Source organism: Platalea leucorodia (assembly GCF_965183815.1).
Source record: "Platalea leucorodia genome assembly, chromosome: 5".
NCBI classification, from domain to species: Eukaryota; Metazoa; Chordata; class Aves; order Pelecaniformes; family Threskiornithidae; genus Platalea; species Platalea leucorodia.
Window position 1 is genome coordinate 37,859,301 of NC_138827.1, and position 25,109 is coordinate 37,884,409.

The 25,109-nt window shown below is 43.7% G+C and overlaps 2 protein-coding genes across 3 annotated transcripts in view; one reads left to right on the top strand and one right to left on the bottom strand.

Moving 5' to 3' along the window:
- Positions 1-233: 233 nt before the first annotated feature.
- LMO4 (LIM domain only 4) lies at positions 234-15,149 on the top strand (the record flags this gene model as incomplete). 2 transcript variants are annotated; one of them, XM_082311538.1, is made up of 5 exons in its annotated part: positions 234-558; positions 2,868-3,106; positions 10,118-10,214; positions 10,569-10,724; positions 14,893-15,149. In XM_082311538.1, exons 2-5 carry the CDS (start codon positions 2,871-2,873, stop codon positions 14,899-14,901), a joined length of 498 nt encoding a protein of 165 aa, XP_082167664.1. In that variant the 5' UTR covers positions 234-558; positions 2,868-2,870. The 2 variants fall into 2 exon arrangements, with proteins under 2 accessions (XP_082167664.1, XP_082167663.1); XM_082311537.1 differs by lacking the exon at positions 14,893-15,149 and having other exon boundaries at positions 10,569-10,769.
- LOC309590399 (uncharacterized protein) overlaps positions 8,051-25,109 on the bottom strand; it is a 24,066-nt gene continuing 7,007 nt past the window's right edge. Inside the window, exons 4-7 of the mRNA XM_082311536.1 lie at positions 24,362-24,742; positions 22,537-22,618; positions 19,321-19,471; positions 8,051-8,341 (exon numbers count right to left, since the gene is read on the bottom strand). Coding sequence (XP_082167662.1) covers positions 22,592-22,618; positions 24,362-24,742 — 408 coding nt within the window. The 3' untranslated portion in view covers positions 8,051-8,341; positions 19,321-19,471; positions 22,537-22,591. The remainder of the gene's footprint in view (positions 8,342-19,320; positions 19,472-22,536; positions 22,619-24,361; positions 24,743-25,109) is intronic.

The window sequence follows — 25,109 nt, forward strand, 5'->3', positions numbered from 1 at the left end:
GGCAGGCGGGCAGAGGGGCCGCCTCCCGCGTCCTGCCCGCGCCGCCGCCGCAGGATCCCCGGCAGCAGCTCCGCGCCCGGCCCCTCGCAAACTCGCCGGCTTCTCGCCCTCTCCTCTGAGGCGCTTCGGCGGGCCGCGGCCGGCCGGCTCCGCGCCGCGGGAGGCTCGGGAGCCGCCGCAGCCCAGCGAAGGGGGCGGAGGTGGGGGGGGCGGGGGGGGAAGCGGCACAAAGTGAAGCCACATTGCCAAACTTACCCGGCGATTGCAGCAGCGAGCGGCGGCGGCGCCCTGCGTGTGCAGCTCAGCGGCAGGGACTGAGCTCTGCAGCTCCCCTCCAGGGAAGCGGGAGCTGGAGGAAGGACCCAGGCAGACGCCTCTCATAGAAATATCTATATTTTTCCAGCCTGGGCTGCCCCTTGCCGGGCGGGGGGCTCCCTCCAGCGCTCCCGAAAGCCAGAGCGAGGGGCGAGCGCTGTGTTTGTTTCTTTGCAAGGAGACCGCCTCCGGCACCCCGAGCGACGTCGCTCCCCGGCCTTTTGCAATATAGAGGGGAAGCAGGTAAGAAGTGCCGGTCGTTACCCCTCGCTTCCCAGCGTACGCGTCGGCGGCTGCGCGCCCCGCCGCCGTCCCGCGCCGCCCGGCGGGGCGGAGGGGCGCGGAGCGGGGCGCCCCGGGCGCGGGGGGGGCGCGGGCCCCGGGCATTGGCGCGGCCCCCGCGTACAAAGCCTGGCGGCGGCGGCGGCCGCTGCGCGGGGCGGCTTCGCTTCCCCCCCCCCCCCGCCGTTTCCAGCTGCCGCCGGGAAAGGGCTCTGCCTGCCTCGGCCGTGAATGGAGGGGACGGGGGACGGGGCGGGGGGGCTGGCGGGGGCACCCGCTTCCCCCGTAGTAAACACTATTCTGAAACAGTGGCAGAAAAGATCAAAGTGAGCTCGCTATTTCTCTCCTCTCCAATTCCCTTCCTGCCCCCCACACGGTCTTTTGTTTCAATCCAGGAGAAATCCGGTGAATCACCTAATTAAAACCAAGACATGAATTAAGCATCCATTTTTGTACTACAAATTGCCAGCTCTCCGCTTGTCCCTCCCTTGGTCTCCATTAAAAAAACACCAGAGCCGCTGTTACAAGGGGCGAGGGGGGGTTATTTTGCCTCTAGCTTCCAGCTCTGCTTTCTATTTCACTGACTCCTATCCCAGGACCTAAATTGCTTGGCTGTGTAATTACTAGAGTAAGCCTATTTAAGTTAAAAGCTTTTTTCCCCCCAACTCCAAATGAAACTTGATGAGGGCCCGTCCTTAGTTATCAAGGGAGTCACTTTCTGGTCAGTCCTCTTGATTCATCTTTTTAGATTTAATCAGCATTAAGGTATTGCTTGTCCTTAAGAGCTTTAGCTTAATGGGGTTACTGGATGGTTTTCTCAGTGTACCGTTTCCCATTTTATATTTATACATCTCTGCCTTCGACAAAGACGGGCTAAGGTGGTGGCATGGAGTCTTTTTCTTTCTTTTAAGAAACCCGAAGTGATTGAGAGCATAGGGAAACGGTTTAAAGACTGGGAGCAGGAAATGCAGATTCATTTAGGCTGTAGCTGGAAACTGTAACAAAAGGCAATTCCTTGAACAAATGCATCAGAAATCAATTTACATAAAGGTATATGATGCGTTCGGATAAATGCAATGCTAATGGCTTTTAGAGTGGTTTTCTTTCCAAAGTCTCGGGGTTTTTGTTACAGCTTAATTGGTGCAGTTCTTCTGGTTTATTGTGCGGTCACTGGACATACCTCCAGGTACTCTTTCCGAGGAAATGCCTGTTTCAGGCCGGCCTCCCTCCTCCTCCTCCTCCTCCTCCTCCTGCAGCCGAGTTGGGCCGCTGGCAGGGAAAAGTTGGTCCTGGCCGCTCGGAGGTGTCGGGCTGAAGGTCCGTAGCAGAGAGCCAGATGCCCGGGCATGAGCACGTACGGCTTACAGAGGACAAAGACAAAACATGCCGCTTAATTGGCAGTAAATAACTTGATCTTTTTATAGTGTAAGTGACTGGAGGAACACCGGGAGTTTATGGGGCTCTGGATTGAAGGCAACAAATTAATCGGTTTAGAGTAAGCTTTATGAATTGATTCCTATATTATCTCTCGGTTGTCCTGCTCGCACAGAGCAGTTAGAAAGTGAAAAATGCCCTTGGTGGCAGTTTTGGCGGCGGCCGGCGTAACTCCGGCCGGAGCGGTGCGCCTCCTTACTCTGCTGCTTGCCTACGGTCGGTCGGGGGACCTTTTTTTTTTTTTTCCCTTTTTTTTTTTTTTGGAGTAACAAAGCTTTAGCATTTAAACTGCTGATCAAGGGCAGATTAGCGAGACAAAAGTTGAGTATGTTTGTGTAGGAAGTTAAAGGCGTCCCAGAGTTCAATGATCTATTATTCGGGCCAGTGTCCTCAGCCTGGAGTGTTTTCTCGGGGCGTTTTTATGTCTCCGAACTAAAACAATCACAAAAAAATGAAATCCCGAGGTCTGGACGGCCGGTCCCGAGCCCCTCGTTACCGCCCGAGCCTGCGGAGTCTCTCCCAGACTGAAAAACCAGTTTCACAACTTTTTTTTTTTTACTCTTCACACACTTTTTTTTTTTTTTTTTTTTCATAAGCAAAACAAACCCCGGGACTGTTCCTGACCTGAGCTGCAGCTGCAGAAGCCGGGGGGGGGGGGGGGGCGGCGGGGCGCTCCCCCGCCAGCTGCGCCGCCCCGGGGCCGTGCCCCCCCCCCCCCGCCCCCCCCCCCCCCCCCGGGCCCGGCGCTGCCCCCGCCGCGGGCGAAGCGGGCGGGGTGCCCCGCTCCGCGCCGCCGGCCCGGCCCCTGACCCGCCTGCGCCCCTCTCTCCCCGCAGGCCATGGTGAACCCCGGCGGCAGCTCGCAGCCGCCCCCGGTGACGGCGGGCTCCCTCTCGTGGAAGAGGTGCGCCGGCTGCGGGGGGAAGATCGCCGACCGCTTCCTGCTCTACGCCATGGACAGCTACTGGCACAGCCGCTGCCTCAAGTGCTCCTGCTGCCAGGCCCAGCTGGGGGACATCGGCACCTCCTGCTACACCAAGAGCGGCATGATCCTCTGCAGAAACGACTACATCAGGTGAGGCGACGGCGGCAGGCAGCGGGCGGCCTCGCCGCCGCGACGGCCGGCACCGCTTTCCCCCTTCCTTCTTCCCTGCCTTTTTTCCCCCCCTTTATTTCTGGCGGGCAGAGGGGCGGGTGCCGGTGGTGCGGGGCGGAGGGGCGGGCTGGCTCAGGATCGCTCCTTCATGGGGAGCGGGGAGACGTGCGGGTGCGGAGACGGATGTTAGCGCCTAGCCCAGGGCGCAGTTGCGGCTGCCAAGTGGAGGGAAGAGTTGGGGGGGCGGGGGCGGAACGACGACTGTAACTTTAAAGTGGTTTGTCAGCACAAAACAAGTCCTAACTAAAAATAAACAGCAATCAGAGAGGCTAAATTAATCTGCTTTGTTGTAGTGTTGAAGGAGCAGTGTGCATATCTGAACGGTAAATGTTAAAATCGTAGGGCTTAAATAAGGCTGTGGCAGAGGTGCTAAATAATGAAATGCCTGCCTTTAGTATCTGATTAATTATGATATTTACATAAGCACCTTTAAACTCCTTTGAGTGGAAACAGAATGACTCATTCTCTGTCCTCCTTGTGAAAGAGCTGATTAACCGTCAGTTGGAGGGCCACCGATGCTACTTATAGCCAAAACCAGTGGTATGTTTGTCTTCGCATTGTTAGGGAGAGGCTTTGAACCGACGTTTTTCTTAACTTCCAGTATAGAAAACGCAGGGGACAGGAGAGGAGGGATATGCTCTTGCCCTGTATTTCTTATCTCTTTCTTTTTTGAAGCTGTTGGCTCTAAATGCCACAGATTGGGGTAGGGGGAACTAAGCCTTACTAATCTCGCATCTGTTGGGGTACAGTAAGATTACGCAGTGTATCCCTTCCAACGAGTTTCCAATATAATTAATAGAAAGAATTCATGAGGTCAGGTGCCCGCACGATCTTTTCAGGTGAACTCAAGCTACTTAAACTCATTAATTTAAAAGGAGGCATTTTGAAGGATTACACATTTAATTTGAGTAAATGGTTTGATAGACTGATGCACATGAATGCTTCAAGGAGGTGTTCTGTTTCAACATTCAGTAATTAAAAAAAACAACAAAAAAGCCCCATACCTTCCCGGCATAACAGAAATGCTTAGTTAAAACAAATCGTGTTTTGTTTAAATGCTTCTGGCTTCTCATTTACAGTAAATGTCAAGAGTTAACCCAGGTTTTTCTTCTCCCCGATGGCCAAAAAGTTCCACTCTTTTTTTCTTCCTTTCTGGGAAAAAAAAAAAAAAAAAAAAATCAGCCAGAAAATGTTACAAGTTTGCTGATGTTGTAAAACTTGGCTTCTATTTGAGAAGATGAGGACTGTCCCGAATGTGTGTGTGTGTGTATGCATGGAGACCTCCTCAGTCTAAAAGGATGGAGTTAAGACTTGGTTGCGCTGACAGTGCAGCCTCTGTCCTGATAACATGGCTGCATCTTCGGTCAGTTAAGTAGATGAAACGCAGCCCTCGGTATCTTTGAGGAATCGGAGCCTTAGCTTCGCTAGTTTTGGGGGTATTTTTAGAGAGAAGTGCTAGAAAGTCAGCACATGGTGGGGTTTAATGGTGCTTTTCGGTCATCATCCTAAGCAACAAGCCTAAGCCTGGCAGAATTGTAATTAAATAGAGCAGAACGGTGTTAGGGAAAGAGTCTCGTTTGAAGTGGAAAAATTGACACTACTGCTAAGATGCACTGAATAGTACGGATTCATCACTCGACCAACACCATCAAACAAACCCTCATGTCTGATTACTACTAATTAAAAAGAGAAGATGCGTCCACTGTATCCCAGAGGCAAGTTCAGGCAAGCTTATCGCAGTCCTCGGGTTTTGTGTTGCCAAAAATTAATACTCGTTTATTTTAATGTAGGCGATTATGAATAGGATGCTTTATCAGATGAGGGGTTTGAATTGATCTCCTTGTTCTATCGCCTGACTTCTCTTTAGATCTGTGTAATTTGACTTGCAAAAATAACTCTGACAGATGCTTGCTGAAACTTGAACTGGACACCGTACGCTCAAGGTGGGGTAGGACGGCCTGGCCCTGCCAGGCCTGAGTTCGCTTGGAGCTTTCCCGCTGGAAACGGACTTCGCAGGCTTCCACCTGGGTTGCGCCGGCAGGAGCGAGGCCCTCGCCCTTTTCTCGCTCGAAACGGCCTCGTTTGGTCGCGGAGGCGATGCCGTCCATGGGCAGCGGGTCTCTCCGGCTCCCCTCTTCGCCTTCGGTAGGGCTTTTGCGGCCGCAGGTTCCCGCTCCCTTCCCCAGGCTGGAGCCGCGGGCATGGCTCTTGGCGGCGGCGCGGGGGCACCCAGACGGGGCTCCCAAAACGCGGGCGAGGACCGATGGCCCCGGCAGGCGCCGGCTGGAAGGGACTGGGCTCCCGCGGGCCAAGCGCACGGGGCCATTTATTAATGAGCTGTTTTAACCGTCTGAGGTTGTATGTGCTCTGCTGCTGCTGTTTAAACAACACAGCGCTCCCCTCTCCCTCCCTCCCTCCCCTCCAAACCCGACAACAGACCGGCCGCCGGGCCGCGGCGGCAGCCTTCCTTGGGGAAGAGAGGTTCCTGGGGAGCCGGGGTTCCTGGGGGAAGAGAGGTTCCTGGGGAGCCGGGGTTCCTGGGGGAAGAGGGGGAGGCGAAAGCCCCTTCCCCTTCCCTTCCCCTCCCTCCCTGGGGCGAGCCGGGCGCTGGCAGGGAGGGGAGCGGAGCGCAGCCCTCCCAACCTTGAGATGCCAGATAAAGCAGCAGCGTGGCAGGGAATCCGCACAATTAAAAGCTTTAATTAGTGTCTCCTCCATTTTCCCTTAGTTCTGATAGGTTTTATCTAATGAGATCTGGTCCCTGGCTTAGATCTGCTCGGAATGACGTGTCCGAAATGAATGAGAGCCGCGTCGCAAACAAAACATTTAATTAACAAAATTGGCCTCTCAGAGAGAGCAGGGAGTGGTGGGGAAGGGGAAGCGGGGGGAGGCCGCCCGGGCGCGCCTTAAAGGGGCAGCGCCCGCCGCCCCGCCCCGCCCCTCCCCGGGCGCCCGCTCCTCGCCGCGCGGCGTGGGCGCCGCCCGCCCGGGCCCTTCCGCGGGGGGTGCGTGGGGCCGAGACGGACCCGGGCCCGGGCCCGGGGCCCGCCCGCAGCCGCAGTGAGCGCCGGGGAGGGAGGGAGGGAGGGAGGGAGGGAGGGGGCCGCCAGGCAGCCAGTTCATTTCCCTGGTAATCAGCGGCAAGCTGCTATATTCAGGGAATGCTGTCCCTTTAATTGAACAGGCTAGGTAATTAAATGGCACTTTTCCAATAGGACGTGCTAGGTAAATCTAATAGTTGGTTATTTAATATCACTTTGAAGTCTGCCCACTCAAGCACAATGACAGCACAGGAGCATGTGAACTATTAGCTAGGAAAAAAAAAAAAACCCAGGATCTCAAAAATTAATTAAATCGCATGCAATTTAGGGGGAACGTTTATCTTGATTTGTCATAACAGAATTAATTCAAGGCCTCCAATTCACTTGGGGGCAGATCTGTTACTCTGAATTAACCAAGCGTAATTTGGCTGTTTTTTTTTTTTTTCTTTCTTTTTTTTTTTTCCCTCCCTTCCCCTTCTCTAATGCAGCACTTGCCATTATGCACAGCCCCCCTTTTAAGTATCAATAGCTTCTGGTGCTTTTAAGGTGCTTGGTCTCTAGTTATTCTGAAGTACCTTTAATGGACTTGGCTCCAGGCGTAATTTCTGTGTTGCCTTCCTTTGTTACATTTAATATAGCTGGTGCAGAATTTAGATTAAATATAGGGAATGTACAGAAACACCAATCGCTTCTGGATCCGTAGGTCTGGATGTGCATTTCTCTTTGCTAGGGCTTGGATATATATTTGTGGGCAGGGAGAATCAGAGCACTTAAATCTGTCTGCACGATTTTGGAAACAACTGGAACCTTATTTTGTTCGTGTAAGTTGCTAGAGATGTGTTTCTGCGGAGAGTGAATTTTGAGCAGCAAGACGGGAAACTGGGCTGAAAAGATTTCTTGCTGCCTTCATTCCCACGCTTGTGAAAGTTCTGACACCACCCCCCCCCAAAAAAAAACCCAACCCAACCCAAAACCCCAGAACAGGAGCGTTTGTGTGTTTGGGGGAGCGGGGAGTGCCGTCTTGGAACCACACAGTAGTTAATTTAAGGTGGCTCAGTAAAATGCTGCTAAGTGTAGAAGAGCTGCCTTGTCCGTATAGGGAACCTCTTGATGTTTGTGATTGATTGCATTGCCCAAATGTTGAAATATTAATGACCTTCTTGGACTGAGGACCCAAAGAGGAAACTGAAACCAATTCTGTCATCACAATTAAAGAGTCCCCTGGCTTTAATTAGCCTGACCTGGGGTATCTCTACCCATTGCTGCAGTTAAAGAGAAAAGAGCCCATTAAAGTCCAGTCTGAGACCGATAGCTACTTAATTGAGCACCTAAAGCCTCAAGCCTTTTAAATCAAATACTGTCCTGGACAGTCCCCCTGGTTAGATAATTAGCTCTCCAGCCTCTCAGAAACCATGTGAAACAACTTTTTCAGTAAAGAATAGTTACTGTGGAAGAGTTCCTTTACTGGTAAGGAGGAATAACGTTTTTTTAAAAGATAAAACCATTTTCCTGTTAATGGTATTACAGAACAAAACCATTCATAACAGTGGAGAAGGAAAAATAAGCTTAATTTTCCTGGTAAATAATACAAAGCAGCGGAAAGTTGTTCTGACTTCGCAAGCAATTTTTCGGAATTTTAGCAGAAGCTTCAGCTGAAGTGGCTTCCCAAAACAGAACTGTTCTGGGAACATGCTTAGGGAAAACCTCAGATGTGTGGAAAGCCTCTGGATTAGTTTGACTCCATTTATTAGGATTCACAGACACTGAAGGTGTACGACCGCTTCTAGTCAGAGAGAATTGTATAACAAATGCATGCTTAATGAAGACGAGTAGTGCGATGAGATCAGTATTCGGAAAGCTGTGTTTTCAGCTGGGTGGTGCGTTTGTACGGGGGGGGGGGCTCGCGAGAGACCGCTCACCAGGTTCAGGTTCTCCCGGCCAAGTACCGCTGTCCTTTCCTCTGGGCCTTTCCTTCTCCGCCCTGCCCGGCGATGCCCTTGTCGCCACCCCCTTGCCCTCGATTTTTGGGTCTGTGCTCTAGAAACGTCACAGTGCCTTGCTGCCTCCTCCTGCGGTGCTTCCCGTGCGCCTTTTCCACGTGCCAGCTTCCTTCCTAGTAACAATGGAGGAAGAAAAATGCGTATCGCAAAGGTGTGGAAGCCACCTCAATGCATCATGTAACTACGCGGAACGGGTCCTGATTTAGAAGGTGCCCTCGTAATGGACCCGTAGTTTCCCGGCAGTTTAGTCCCTTTGGCCGGAGGTCCTGGCGATGTATTAGTTCAGCTTTCCCTTTGTAACCGCTGTGATTCTGCAAGACCGTGTCAATGTGTCGTGGATCTCAGACTAATTAGTTTTGAAATGGAGTTTTGATTGAACTCTTCAAATCGATGCTGCTGCAAAATTTGTTTCTCAGCTTCCTATTAAAAGCCATCTTAAGGGGCAGTTTTACTACTCTCTCTGTCGTTCAGTCGATACATTTAATAACAACTTACAGGCTATTTTCAATAAAGTGGCGACAGCAAATTAGTAGTTTGAACATGACAAGCCTCCTCTGCAAGCTCAGATTCTGAAAATTCAAAGCAATTATTTTTATACAGAGGCACGCTGCAATCATTCAGATTACGGGTATTCTGTTGTAATGTGTCTCCTAGGTTGACACAAACAGAATTTTATGACTTTATTTGGACAGGAAGGAGATGCAAATATTAATATTTATTATGACACCAATACGCTAATTTGTAAATCCTATTACTATGTTTTACATCGTGCAGAAAAGTGGGTCTGCGACCCCGCCAGCGAGTTCGGTTTCCTTTTTTGCTGCGAAATGATCGTGGTAGTCTTTATAAATATTTGTGTATATTAGGGACGCGCGCAAAAGCAAATAAAGGTTTTCTAATTCTAGCTAACGCAGCCTGTAAAAGCAGAACTCAATAATCATTATTGTATTGTATTTTGAATCGATGCGTTGTGCCTTTAAATGGATTTGAAGAATTATGTATATATTTTTCTTCGCCACTCTTCTGCCTCTTTCCCCCCTCCCCCCACGGCGCGTGCCCCCCCCACGGCAGATGTTGTGGTCTCATTTGATTGCATAGGAAAACTGCAGTGATACAGCAAACACCCAGAGAGATATGATGACAAATGGGTCCAGATCCCGGTAAATTACTTTCTGCTCAAATCGAAATTTCATTCAGTTTGTTGCTAGCAGAGATGAAGTAATCTAAATTGTGGACTCAGGAGCAGATAGAGGGAAGTTGGAGCAAGCATTTCATTATCAAGAGAGAGAGAAGGTTAGGATGAAAGAGATGAGCAGAGGCAAATCTAAAGTGTTGACACCATGATTGAAAAGGTTAACCCATACACATTATATATCAACCTGGATAGCAGAGAGTTTCTAATGGAAACTCTGCACTGATGGAGGTTTACTGGAGTTTCAATACACCGAGCATGATGTCTTCTTAGATATACAATCAAATCCTCTTAACCCTTTTGATGACTCATATCTCCAGATATGATTAAAGTACAAAAGAGTTCTTCATATAATTTCAAGGACACAATGCATTTAAACTCCAGTCATGAATTGTATCTTTTTTTTTTTATGATGAACCCAGTAATCTGATAAAATGTGTGTAGTACAGAGTTGTTTGTGTTTCTAGAGGTGTAAGTCAATATTTCTGATTAAATCCTGTGTAACCACATCCAAGGTAGGGCGAAGCTACCGGTTGTTACACAAAAATGTACTTTTTCATATTATGACACGTAAGCAAGTTGGGAGACGGGGGTCAGAAGTCTAAAGTAGTTGTGTAATAAACCATTGCAGTGATGCGCAAAAATGCTGAGAGCCTCCTGTGTATTAAATTATTCATGATCATCACCTCTGTTTCAGGTTATTTGGAAATAGTGGTGCTTGCAGTGCCTGTGGACAGTCCATTCCTGCTAGCGAGCTGGTCATGAGGGCACAGGGCAACGTCTATCATCTTAAGGTGAGGGGGTTTTCCTACGTGGCTTTTTTGGTGGCTGATTAGTACCGCTGTGCTTCTCTAGTGTAAAATCTGCATCTGCTTATGAATGAAATGCAAAGCAATAACTAGAAATATGAGTATATATTATAAAGCTTCCCTCAGCGTGTAGCTTTGTTCCCCTGTAATCGGTAAAACTATACTTGAGTTATGTAGTGCCTAGTCCCAACAGGTAAGACTAATGCCATATTTGGAGATGCTAGAAACCCAGCAGCTCCATATCTCAACTGTACTTGCAGTCTCTGAAGTGTAATTTTCAAACCTGCAGCATACTTAATTTGTGCTGTAGTTTCACTTGCTGTCTCTCTCCTTTTTCAGTGTTTTACATGCTCTACCTGCCGGAATCGCCTGGTCCCCGGAGATCGGTTTCACTACATCAATGGCAGTTTATTTTGTGAACATGATAGACCTACAGCTCTCATCAATGGCCATTTGAATTCACTTCAGAGTAATCCACTACTGCCAGACCAGAAGGTGAATACTCAACAATTACTAATAAGCTTTATTAGAGCTAAATGAAGATCAATTTCTTTTCGTTCTAATAGTGGACACTCCCCACCCCTGCAAGGAGACCTTTAAGTAACTGAACTTACCTTACCTTAAATAACTTAGGCGTGGGGTGTGGGGAGAAAATACTAACCTTTTAAATCTGACATATAGGGTGAGTCAGTTTATTTTGGTTTGGGCATGTGCATCTGTACAGCTGTTGAACTCCTTATGTACAAAGCGAAATGGAGAGCATACGTTAATACGCACTCTTAACACAGAGAAGTATTTTATTTTATAATCTTGAAATTAAGGGCTACAAGAGAGCAGGTTTCTGTGGGAGGAAAATTAGATCCTTTAATATGGAAATAAATGTCTTGTGAAGAGAAGGTTCCTGAACTAAACCAATGTATTTCACTTCAATCTGAAGGTTTTGGTCGAGGAAGCATGCTGGGGTACTCTTTCAGAAGTATTTTCTTGTCTGTTTTGTATGTCATAACTCAGATTTAAAAACCAAAGTGCTATTTTCTTATCGCTCCATAACACTAATAGCTCAACTAGAGATTGTATATCTCTGTGGTTGATAGGCCTTGGTTTCTAGCTAAATGAGTAAATAATGACTGTACAAATCATATAGAGAAGAAGAAGAAAAAAAAAATTCTGATCAACAGTTGTCCTGTAACTCTGAAACTAGATAGTTTTAGATCTATTTTAATCTCCTTAATAAGTCCTAAAGCTATGCAAGTGAGTGCATTTTGATAACTGCTGTGCCTAATTTGTAACAATTACTGTCAACCTTGAGTTAAGAGACTGTTCATTCCACCCTGGTCCAGAAAAGAGTGAATGTATGACTCTTGCACATAATTTTATTCACATCATATTTCATACTGATTATGTATTGATGACATTGATTCATTTACTCTTTACAGCGCCACTTGCATGGATATTAAATCTTATTGACCACAGATGAATTTTAATTTCAGATTGGTGATAGATTTTTCCATCAGCTCTGATAGTATATTTGACTTTTTCATCATTAACCCAGGCAATCACACAGCACTGAGTTATTGCAATGAAACAAAAAGTGCACACTTCAGTTGGTAATTCTTTATAGATTTACAATGGGAACTTCATTAATGTCTGTAAGGATCACAAAAAATAACATTTATCTGCAAACAGGAATTTGGAAGATTAAAAAAATCTGGGACAAATGCTAGGCTGATCTATTCTGTAATGTACAGAATATTTTTTAGTGCTTTTACTTAGCAGAGAAACATGTCCAGGAAAACACAAACTGGTTTTTAATTTTTTTTTTTTTTGTTGTGTTGCTACATTTCAATATCTGTGTTTGCTTTTTTCCCCCCGTGCATAAATTTACTGATTAATTTTAAGTATTCTTTCAAGTCTTATACAGTGAATGTAATTACATCAAAATAAAACATGGACCTTTTTTATTTACTTAATTTGTCAATCGAGGTGATGAGAGAGTCGAGTGCAAAAGTCCTATATAGTTAGGCAGAGCAAAGATAATTAAGATTGGAGAAGAATGTGCGGCCTCTTCTCAAGGAAGTACAAATACAGTTAAAGATTCATAGATTTATACTGTTGTGAATTTTAATGAAACAAATCTTTAATATAGACTAGCTAGCAGTGAATCTGTTAAATGAGTATTTGTAGGTATCCCATTTCAAAATATAGGTAAAACCATTCATCTTTATACACTGCAGTAAAAGGTTTACCATCCTGAGAGAGTGGTTTATCCACTTGTCTTCTACAAATGTAAAGTTTAATGTAACTTCAAATAGGTGCCTAAATTGTCATTTAGTTTTATCAGTTTCTTACTATGCCTTAGCAAAACATAAAAGTGATTTAGTTGCAATAAAAGCGGTAGACATGATGAGGAACATAGAACATGGAAAAGAGAAGTAAAATTGGCCTGGGCTTGCAGAGCTCACGACCGTAGACACCTGGTAGAAGCTAAATGCAGAGCAAATAGTGAGAACAGGTTTTTATTAGTTCCTGTCGCCGGCTATTAACTGCATTGCTACAGTCAGTAATGAGGCAGATGAAGAGGGATTGGGGAGAAGATTGGGGGGAGAGATTATAGTTTGGGTTGGTTTTTTTTCTTTATAATATAATCTCTCTAGAAAATGGGGTAAGTTCTCGGGCCAGTTTTCAAAGGGGAATGCGGAGTACCCGAACCCCAGAAAAGTAAAATGGAGTTGAGGAGATCAGTTGATAATTCATAGATTTGTCAGGTGTCTGGAGTTTTGGAAGCTACAGGGGCAGGTGCCGAGAGTCGTGTTTTGTATGTTGGCTTTTTAACAGTTTAAAGATGTTTACATCCAAGATGTTTTCCAGAAAGCTGAGTGTTTCAGGGCTGCTAATTAAAAACGTTCTTCCAGTATGACAGAGTTGGCTGTACCAGATACTTTTTATTAAACATCACAAGTCAATCAGACTCCAGGTTATTCTACCACTAGAGATCATAGACGTAGCAGACTATTCACAGGGGTTTTTATTAAACTGAAGAGATTGAGACATATTCCCAGCATTAAAACGCATTTTTGTTGCATACATGAAGGTGACAGTTATGAACTCGGGGTCGTCTCGATAGAGTTTACAGGTTAATCCCTGTTGGTGATTGGTGCAGGCAGAATGGGTTGCGTGACCTAACTTTGTTTAAAAACTTGCTTTTCTTTTTAAGGAGGCAAATGCAGTGATGTTGGCTATTCCTGCCTTTTGCCTCCCCGAGGCAGTTCACACGTGTAAATTATAACTTCCCATCACTCGCTGTGTAGTTTGGAAAAAAACCCCTGTTTTCTCTAAACTCGGTACTGCTTGCCTGCAGAATGCAGACTCTCAGCTTGTGGTGTCCTGTGTGCAGTTTCATTTGAAGGGGCTGCATTGCCAATTCTTCTCTATGCTTTTTTGGTAGTGGTAGTATTCCTGTAGTATCCCTTGTTTGCAACGGTATTACCACCTACTAAAAGTGTGAATTTTCCACCGGTTGGCAACGTTCGTAGCAAACGCTTGTCTTCAGCTTCTATACTTTTAAAGAAAGTATGAGTTAGATTACGTCTCTCAGAGAAGATCTTAAAAATCTTCCCGTGTACATATCACTCACCAGTTCCCTTGTAGTTACATAATTGGTGTTGTCTGTGTCCATAGTAGAAGATATTTGATGCTCATTTATTAAATATGCTTGCTGGCTGCTCCCTAATCTTTGTTCTGGACAGACAAATTACCTTTCTCACACTGAGCTTCAGCTCTGGGGAATTAAACCTCCAAGCCTCTACTACTTTAATTAGCTTGAAAGTGGGGGGTTGCAGTTACTAATAGACCTCGGGCTTTTAGTAACTTAGAGAAAGGGTGAAAAAAGAACTTCCTGGGAAGCGCAAAATGTCATTTAAAAACCATAAAAATCTAATATATATTATTTCATTTTGGTAATTGCAAACAGATTGTATTTGAAGACTATGGATGATCATTTCTATTCTATCCATGAAAGTTTAGATTTTTATTGAGTGAGACACTTTTAATTATCACAATTCATTAACACCAGTGTGAAAGCACATGTTTGACTTCATATATTAAAATGTTTATGTAACATTAACTAACACACCAGATGAGGAATTTTAAATGGGGGGGAAAAATCCTGAAATATCTATATTTAGCTCTTGTGCAATGCAGCATATTAACCAAAGTTGCCTTGGGAGGATATTGGCTGTACTTCTTATTTGCTTTACACGCTATTTCTTCCAATTATAAGATCATATTACTAGCTTCTTCAAAGGCATGGCATAATGTTTCTTCCCTTTTAAAAGGGGCCCAGAAAAACCACCTTATTCACTCTACGATTTGTTACCAGAAAGTACACTTATTTATTGTTGTCGTCTCTTTTTTCTTTTTTTTTTTTTCCCCGTCTGCTCTTTTTAGTAGTGACACTACAGAAAATGTTTGCTTTTTTGCTATTTGAAGTTGAAACATTAGCAGTATGAATGGATAGTGTAGAAAGCCTTAATCAAGTCACAGTTGGAAAGTAATCTAATAAAAAAGAGATTAGTGAATAAGGAAAAGACAAAAGCCGTCATGTTGTAGTTTCCTCTCTCAAATTTAGTATTCTAGCTAAGATACCCATTTTTATTTCTTACAGGTCTGCTAAAAGGTCAGAGTAATGCAGAATGCGTGCCTTCATCTCAAATTTTGTTCATCACAGATGGATCCCATGTCTCCAAGTAGACAAGTCACCTTTGTAGCTAGCATCAATGCCAGCTCCATACCATTGCACCTTCTTTATTCTTGATTGCCCTTCCCACATTTATTGGTGTATTAAAATGACTGAATATGAACATTAAGGACTCCATGAACCTGGGCTAATGGGAGACTGTAGAGAAAATGAAAAAAGATCCACCGGAGGACATCTTGGGGGGGGCGGGTGGGGAAGATGACTAATGAAGCTAATTAAAAGAAGCATTGAAATCTGCTTTCTACCCTCATTAACAATTAGCAGGGCACTGGCCAGTTTGTACCCTGTGTTTTACCTTAACAACATTCTATTTGCTCTTTGTATATTTAAGTGTTGTAAGGAAATGTGTTTCAATCAAACTGAACATGAGATAAAGATGTGGCTTTTGTGATATTCTATCACAAACACTTTTATTGTATCTCTGTAAAATACAATGTATGTATGCATGTAAGTGTTTTTGTCCTAATGTTGCTACTTCCCATGGCAAAAAAAAAAAAAAAAAAAAAAAAGAAAAAAAAAAGTGAGGCTCATAGCAGCTACTGTGTAGAAATTTTCACCTACTTCTAATTTGCTGAATGAAGAAAAATCTTTTATTTGTGATATTTTCAGAGACATTTGCTCTAGTATGGTGTATTTAAATAATAAAAAAGTAAAACAAACAACACTGAATTGAGTATGGGTTTTAGAGGCTTTGCTTTTTTTTTTTTTTTTTTTTTTAAACCTCCCTACATTCAAAACACTACTCTGAAACTATATCTTACATAGTCATTGCCTTAATTGTCAATTACCTTTAAAAGTAGCTTTTTGGTTTGGACGGTTTTTTTCTCTTATGCCAGTAAAGAATCTGTTAAACTACTTAACCGTGTTACTTTTGGCAAGGATACAGAGCACTACTTCAAAATGATCTTTATTTTTCATTGAGATTCTTAATTCTGGTAACAGCAAGTATATTATAATTCATATTGCAGTGAATTATGGTACGCATATAGGTATCGTGGTCTCTTCCTATCCAGTTCCTTTCTGCAGACTCATCTGTGTCAAGGGTGTGCATGTGTCCGTGAGTGTGCAAGCATGAGCGTGTATGTATATGCCGTAAGAGGTCAAAGAATAATAAAATAAAAACCAACAAAAGGTCTGTACCTCATGCTGAGCACTAGAATTGAGTATTCATAAAAAGGAATACAATAGCTATCCTGACCTGAACAACATAAAGTTGTGTTTGCTGTGGTAAGAGACTAACTTTTCAACACTGATAATCTTAAGGAAAGAAAAACATGTATCCCGGGCTATTTCCGAGAACTAACTGATCTCAAATATGATCTGTTCTCTGAAAGCAAACAAACAAAACCCACCCCTCCCCTCCCACCCCCCCAAAGCAACAAAGCCTCCTCTAAGCTTGGAAAGGGAGCGACTTCCTTTAGTGGGCTTTCCCCATCAGCTGCTCGGTGGTAGAGCTGTGCAGAATAATTCTGAGAAAAAATTCTGACTTTGCATGTTTGTAGCAAGAATACTAACGTGGCGCTATGGCCGTGCATCGTATGCCTTCCGTCAGGAAACTGCAAGCACCTGGAATGTGCCTCTGCCGCAATTAATAACAAATCAATATTAACGAGTACTCTGCTTTCCTGGGAGACTAACACATTTGAAACACATCATGATTATGTTTTCTTTTTTAATTCTGTTTTTGAGGTGTTCGGCGTGCTTGGTTACGGAGTGAGCTTGACTTATGTTTGTTGTGATGCCGATGCACAAAAAGCTGATTTATAGATTTGTCTGTCTAAACAACCAACAGCAGATTTGTTTTTTTCAGATTCTACTTCTTGACCTCTAGTATATTGGAGGTCTGCTGAATTTCTTCTTTTAACACTTCAGTGCTTGAGGAAAAAATAGGACTGTCACAGAGGAAATGTCATAATGTACAGTATAAGTAAAGACAAAAGAATACTTGCGTAACATGCAAAGCAATAAAATGACTGAAGCTATGTATGACTTTTTAATTAAATGCCCTTACATATTTTTTTAAAAAAGTTTCTAAGCTTTTTGATCTGGCATTAAAGTCTTTAGGTAGAGTCCTGCAAATTGTGCTGCTTCAATATCCTTGAAAAGACACTTGAAGTCATATGAATATAGAATTCAAGTATTAGTGAGACTGTAGACATCTTTTTATATTCTTTCAGTATAAGCACTCAAGGTACAGTGTTTAAATCTAACACGTACAGATTTTTGGTTGTCCAATATAACCTAGAAGTGCTAAGAAGATAGCTAATAACTTCCAGTACGTAATGTAGTATAGCATTTAGTGATGTAGAGGTTGAAGTTCATTAACAGCTTTAAATAAACTATTATATGACTCGTTTGTAAAGCGCAGCTACCTATTTAATAGCTTACTTTAAAAGCATTTCTTAAGTAAGTTGCAGACCTGTAAGATTACAAATGTCACTCATGTTAGCATAATCCACATGCAAGTGATGAAGCCTTTGCTTTGATGTGCTAAATTGGAGGAGGACTAATGGAGCTATGAATATACAATAGAACATATTTAAGTAGTATTCTTGCTTTAGGTGAAACACTTTCTTGAAACCAGAGGCATTTCAGACAATAAAACAGGCTCTAATGGGGACGGTAGGTGTGGATAGAAGGCTACTGGAAACACTTAGATTTGTCCTTATGTGAAAAATCACTTTTTTAGGAGCTCTGTAAGGAAAAACATGTACTTGTTCACCTTTTATCGCATGCATTTGCTACGCTGAGGCTGAAATACACCCTCTGCATTTAGTGCTGCTGAAAAGTCATACAAATAATCATTCAGTAAGAGCTTCCCTCACTTTCAAAAATGAATGCTGTTAAAAAAAATCAAAGGAAATATTACTAATCTGAAATCATCCTCGTGAACCTGGATAAAATGCTCTGTCTATATTGCATCTAAACGTCTCAATCATATAAATTGTCACTCTTATTAATGAAACAATTTTGTAAAAAGATTGCCCTCTAAATGGGTTTAATGTTTTTACCTATCCAGCTGTCTAGTTACGAGATTTACGCATCCTGGCAGGCAGTGGGACATTAAGCCTTTCCAAACCAAATTCTGTTTGCAACAAGATACTGTCTTTTCAGACCTACATGATTTATCTTTAAATATTTTAACAGGTTATGCAGTATCTTATGAAATATAAAATGAGAATGTCTTACCAAAATGAAGCCTATGAAATTAAGTCACATCTTCAGAATATTAACCACACTGAGTTTCTCTCCCTTTTACCCTGTTAGTTAACACCGATAAAATTGGCATCGTCTAGTTTTAGGGTAAACACTAAAAAAAAAAAACCACAAACAAAAAACCACCACATGCCAGTATAGTATGACTTGCTATCGAGTACTGTCAGGGATTTCAGAGATCGTTTTGATTTAAATTTTTTATCAAATTCTTTGGCTGGTAGTTATATGTCAAGTGCGAGGCTTTTTGCAAGGATCTACGTTCTGAACAGCTCTATTAAAATAACAAATAAAATTGAGATCGGAACAGTTATGTATATATATATTTTTTAAGTGTTACATTTCTTCAGCGTGAAACTATGTGTTCCAGGTCTGCTTTCACTGCCTGAGCCTCCTGTACGTGAAGTACCAGATAACCATTGCTGCTGCTTCTTACTTTTAGTACCAGGTGTATGCCTATTGTCAGTCCAGCTAAGCCACAGAAGAGCTTATTGCAATTAAATAGCAATTTGTTTCTATGAAACTGCAATTAAAGTATTACTGATCAGCCATTTTAGATTGGCAGTGCTTTGACTGCATGTTAAACAGCGAGGAGCTCTCGATTTATTTCTGCAGAGTCTGAGCTGCGAGTAACAGTGAAGTGTAACACGCTCACCTATGTCCCTTGTCAAGTTGAAAGTATGAGTCCTCCGTGAAGCACTCTGATCTCATCACGAACATGCTGAGAGCAATGACAAGTCAGGGCTGATCTCTGTAAGTTGAACTTGCAACTTACAGGACCTGAAGTTATTACTGTTTTCTGTTCCTGTATAAGCAGGGATGTGTACGCTTCCTACAGGGGATGTTTTCAACTTCAGATTGATTCTGTTGAGAATGGACTGCAAGTTGTGGGCCGCGAGCCAATAACGTACTGCAGGTCCTGACTTGTTAGAGCTGTGTAAACAGGGCTACTATATCTCCTTAATCACAACTAATAAAAGACTAGAAGAAAGCAATCAATTACCTTATAAGTTGGGTTTGGTTTTTTTTTTTTTAATAAAAAGCAGAAGTTTATCTGACATGGCTATTATTTTCACACTTGTACAACAGACGAGACAGCTTAAAGCAGTCCGATCGGCTTACCTGCGCGCACCCGGGGTTCGCTGGTGACTGTTCGCCTGTGACATTCCCGGGAAGCCACAGCGCTCCTGCCCCCGAGGCTGGCAGAAGCCGCCAGCCACCACCGCCTTGAGTCCCCTGCCAAGCTTGTAGCCGTTTGTGGTTGACTTGAAATCTGAAATGTAAATTTTTGGTGCAAATTAAAAACTTGTTTGTCAGAACTCAAAGAGGAATTAACTTTGTAGTGGTAATTATATTTCTTAATTATCACCATATTTTAACAAAGTCTGAGACATGTTAACTTTAGTTCCTGCATTTTTGCACAGTGGAGGCTGTAGACATCCTCGTTCCTTTGCCAGAGGGGATGACATCACACCTGTGGCATGCATGAGATAAGCGTTGCTTCATTTAGAAACAGGTTCCTGTCTTTCAGAGATGTTCCTTGGGCGGTGAAATGGCTTGGGTCCTAGTCCTGAAGTGTGACCCATCGGGGTGGATGAGTGCCGCCGAGCACACTGCTGTGTCAGGTGGTGAACGGGCCACACGTGTGCCGGCTGAGCGGCGGTACGCGCCCGGCGTGTGCAGGCTCTTAGCCCCTGGCAAACGGCAGGTAAAATGCCTGTGCTTAAACCTCGGTGAAAACAGCCTAGCTGACAGTCAGTAATTCACTCACCCGCAGTCGATTGGTCATATGTCTGAGCCCAAGGCCTGAAAAAAGTCCTGTTTACTGGAGACAGACGCGACTGTGTGGAGGACTTTTTTTTTCCCCCCCCTGTCCTCTGTGGGTATTTTTTAACAAGTCGGGTTCTGTTGTTGTGTTTCTTTTAACAGTAGTTCTAGCATTAAGTTCACAGAAATGTTTTTGGCGTGCAGGAGGCTAGGCAGTTCAAGGGGGAGGCGATAGGAGCCAAGACGGTAGCTGGGGATGTGAGCCTCAGTCCTGCCTGGTGGCTCATGTTGCTTTTTTGCCCCTGCTCGCCTCTAGCTTGTCCATTGAAAGGCAAGCAAGGGCCTGGCACCACAAGGGCTGGAAGATTTTAATGAAGCTTCTCAGTGCTACTGTATTAAAAGTAATAAATTGCAGCATTTTAGTGACTGGAAAGGCATGCACAGGCCATACCGTGATGTGTTTAGCCAGGTCAGAAAAGATGTAAAGGCCAGTGACTTAACCAAGAGCTGTCCCTGTAACAGGGTGATGCTTGAGGAACGCTATGTAGGGGCTCAAGCCACCGAAGGCCCAGTCCTGAAAAGGGCCTGGGCTGTCAAACAGCAAAGCACACACTGTCAGGAAGGCTGGAAATTTTAATAGGTGCTGAGTAACTTTCAAAAAATTTGAGCTTAAACTTCTCTCATATTCACCGTTCTAATACAGGCCTCGTAGACCATTGTGCCATTTTGTTCCCATGTGTAATACCACGCTTACATTTTTGTAATCATTTTATCTGTTTAAATCTGTTCCCTGCTACATTAGATGTTCCCCTCAGCTTACAAATGCTGAGCTCTAAAGTTGATTTTTTTTGAATGATTAAAAATGTTTTATAAAAAAAGTTGCTTTCTAGGATTTTTTTTTTATTCACTGCTACATATTTAACTTTAAAAAAACCAAACCAAACCAAAAAAGTCAACAATTTTGTTGAAACAGTCCTACAAACCATAGCATTAAGCCCAAAACTAAGCTTGAGACAGTCTTGCCCCAAAGGAATTTTTTTTTGAGAGGAAGAGCTATAGTGGAGAGAAAACAGACATTTTGAAAAGAGTTATTGCTTCTGGTTGGGTCCCGGGCCCATGAGGGAGGGAGCCATGCTGCCCAGCTCAGTGAGGCTGGCAGCGTGAAAGGCGTCCCCGCAGACAGAGCCTGCCCCGGTGCCTTTCTCGGCAGCGGTGAGCAGCGAGTGGTCCCCTCTGGTGCTTTAAGGGAGTGGTGGCTGTTGGGCAAGCCGAAGCTCTCCGTGTGCAGCCAGGTTCCTCTGCAGTTAAACCAGAGGATGTTTCTTTCTCGCGGTGTTGGAATACTCCGTTAATTACATTTTGAAATATCCATATATTTTTCCTCTTAGGGGATCTTACCAGCAAGCTTTTCGCTAACAACTTCTGTGGTTCGCCGTAACCTCTCAGAATAATCATCGGTTCCATTGAACTTATGCCAGTTGTTTTGTTAAACTAAATTGAGAGAACAGGGCCTATATTCATTCTCGAAAGGCAAGAGATTGCCCTGTGATTTGGGGAAATCTTGATTGCTTACAGAAGAATAAATGAACAAGGCAGATATTAACTTTACACCTGACTTCAATTTCTTTGAGTAGTGGAGAAATGTCCAGTAGGAGGAAAAACATCCAGCTAAAACTCATAAGCCAGCCATTAATAGGCTAATTTTATTGTGCTGTAAAATCATCAGCTGCTTATAGAAAACAAAGGGGCAGTGAATGCGGTATTTGTCTTTTATTCTTAGAAAAAAACCTTAAGATCAAACAGCCCCTAAAAGACTGAGCTGATATGCATCCTACTTATGTATTTTTGGATATCCTCTGATATTCATTCCACGGATGTATTTGATAGGTAATTATATCAGCCATATCAAGACACTGATACCAAATAGTGGAAGACTTCAGTGTTTTGCCATAAAGCTTATACCCCTTGTTATTGAACTCTCATCAGACTTGGGATCTGCAGCAATCATTCGAAAGCTGTAGTTGGTATTTTTGTGCTTATGCCACATTTAAAAATTATTATTCCTGCTTCATCAGTTAGTCTTTTTAGCTGGCTTGGAAAAAAAAAAACATATTGCAAATGAGCTACTATTCTTATTTGTTGTTTTAAGAAGGGTAAGCACTGAAGTATTCAAATGGAACAGATTATACCTTTAATTACATCCAAACAGGATGCTGAGCTGATTTTTCTATTTTCCGTTTAATTGCTATAGTTCAAAAAGATATTGCAAATTTGTAGATGAATTATTTAAGCATAGCCTTCTGGCCTCTGTGTTTACGAGAGAGACCAAAAAGGAAAAAAAAAAAAGAAAAAAGAATTTAAAGGGGAAAATTGCCACTTCCTTCTTTAAGAAAGAAGTTTGAATAAACCATCTTGGAGGAGACATTTTAGCTGGATAGATGTTTTATGCTTTCTGGGAGCATCTTGGGACTCCATGGGATTTGTGTCCCACCAACCACACTGGGTCCCTCACTCCTGAGAGACACCCCCCCCCTCGTGCCGTGGGTAGCAAAGTGCTGTTTCTTCTCTAACCTGCTTGTCGGTGAGCATGTTGCTTCACGGATGCGATCCCAACCAGCCACCCTTTTCATGGATGTGCTTGATCTCCATTCTCCTACATACAAAATAAGAATAATGAAAGCAAACACAATTCATCACTTCTTAAACTAAATATATTTCCATTTTGTTTGCATGTGCGTGTGTATATATCATTCACCGTATATATTTAGAATATGTACTACGACATTACAGCCAGTGATAAATCCTACTCGCTTACTATATGTGTTATTTGCTGCAACATTAAGCTCAGTAAGAATTTTATATGTAACTTGTACCAAAACTAAATATATTGTGGAATTGATGCACAGTTGTAAACAAGAGCATAACTTCCCACTTCAACACAGTCAAAGGTGGCAGCTTGTGAGGCAATTCTTTTGTAAACAATTGCAGACTTTCCAAAGAATAAGCCAGTTAATTACGTTTTTAATGGTGTTTTTAGAAAATAGGATTCTTGGGGGAAAAAAAAACCCTGTAACACCAACAAAAAAAGTAAAGCTGAAGCTTGTACTGTATAAAGAAATGCCGTGCGTGAAAAACTGGATTGTGCTGGGCCCAGGTCTTTTGCTCCCCCCACCTTCTTTTTTTCCTTCTACTGAACTTGCCTGTATATTTTTTTACAGCGGCACTGTGAATTCAAAGAAACACTGGCATGATCTATTTAATTTTTTTTTTGTGGATTATCTTATTTCATTATTTTCAATAGTGCTAAGTATGTGCTACCCACTTAGAGAGCTGATGCAGTGCGTAGCAAAGCTCAAGATGTCCTCTTAAATACGCAAAGCTTATGCAAGGCCGTGACATAAGTAGGTTTTAAATGCTAGCAGTGTTGGCAGCTTTGAAGGGCTGATATGATACAGCCTTGCCGACACATCACAGGTAACACAGAGAGATTCAGGGAGAAACTGAACTAGCTGGAGTAAGAGTAGTACACAACTTTTATTGATGAAGTTCAGGGGAAAGAGGCACCAGGGGCAGCTGTATTAATCCCATAATAACTTGAAATATAATCAGTACATTGCTGCAGGGGTGGCTAGGAAGGGAGGGAGGTGGAGGTGTCAGGGTTTAAGTTCACAGGCTTTCCCAGTTCATTAAAAAGTGAATCAATCAGAGAAACAGGTTGGCTTTTCAAAGGGCTGGCAGTTGTGAACGGGCTTCGGACATTGGGAGGCACGCAGATGGTGCGCCCGTCCTCGCACGGAGGTTGCTGGAGCTCAGCAGCCGTCCGTTTGAGGAGACGGCTGTGTTTTACCCTGCTCAAGCTAGTAAAACGTGTTATAATGTGCTAGGGGAGATTCTGGCTGGATTTTGAGAACTTAAAAGCTAGGCACTGTTGGTGCTGTGGGCCATATAAAGGTGACGCTGATAGATGTCTATGAAGGGAAAAAAAGTTTTGTTTTATAATTTCTAGAGTGGTGGTTTAACCAGCAGGCAAATGGGCAGAAGGAGTCTGCCTACAGGACCCCGCTTTGTCGGCAGCTGGTATAGTAATTAGCTCATTACTATTAATTTTTGCCATCTCTGGACTGATCAGTGACGTATTTTAAAACAACAAACAAACAAGTGGAATTCATATATCTGGATCTGGCATTTCCTACATCCTTTTGATGAAGCTGGTGCATGTACACAGACCAGGGAACATCCTCGGAGAATGAGCTTACTCACACCCACAGGCACTCGGAGGTTTAGGACAGAATGCCCTATATTTAAATAGGACTCATGACTTTTTAATTACTGCACAGTACAACAGGGCTCAGTGAGAACACATGGTTGTCCAAACTGGTGTGCTGTGATTGCTTACCAGCAGGACGGGAGCACGTTTAATCAGTGGTCCGTAGTTCACATGAGGATGAGTACCCACCACAGGCCCAGGTAGGAACACTGACAGGCAGACGAACCTCAGCCTTGTGTTGAGAAGATGGTATGAAAAGAGCTGTGTCATATGGATGACTGACACAGGCTGAAAAACATCCTTGTTAGAAGGCAGCGGTGTCAGTGTGACCTGATAGCTCCTTAGGGGGAATTGTGTCCCTTCGTGGACATCATTTCTGGAATGCAAGTCCAAATCTTCATCAGCCTCTGCCCAGCTCATCCCCTGTCCCTCGCATGGATCCTGCCACCCTCGCAGCGGGCCGGGGACTGCCCTCAGGTTAATTAATAGTTCCACTGATTGCTGGAGGAGCTGTGGAGAAGGGGAAAGACATACTTTGTCAGTATTACAGTTAAGAGAGGAAGGCTCTTCTTTGCCAACATTTGCTTTGAAATAATTTTTGCTTTCTAAGATGTTTATAACACTATGAAAAAAACCATGTACCTATTATTCTGCCAGTCTTCAAGGCAAATGTCTGGCAAGGGCATATTTTAATCCCACCTGCCCAACTTCACTGCACATTACTTTGGGCTAGCAAAAGCCTTCCTTAAATATGCTTAGCCACAGCCTGAACCCCTCCACATCTCTACGAGGTGGTTTAAAGCACAAATCAGGCTGGCTCCACATCTCCTTTCTTGCATTCATAGGTCTTTCCAAGGACTATGCCTGAGCTACAGCC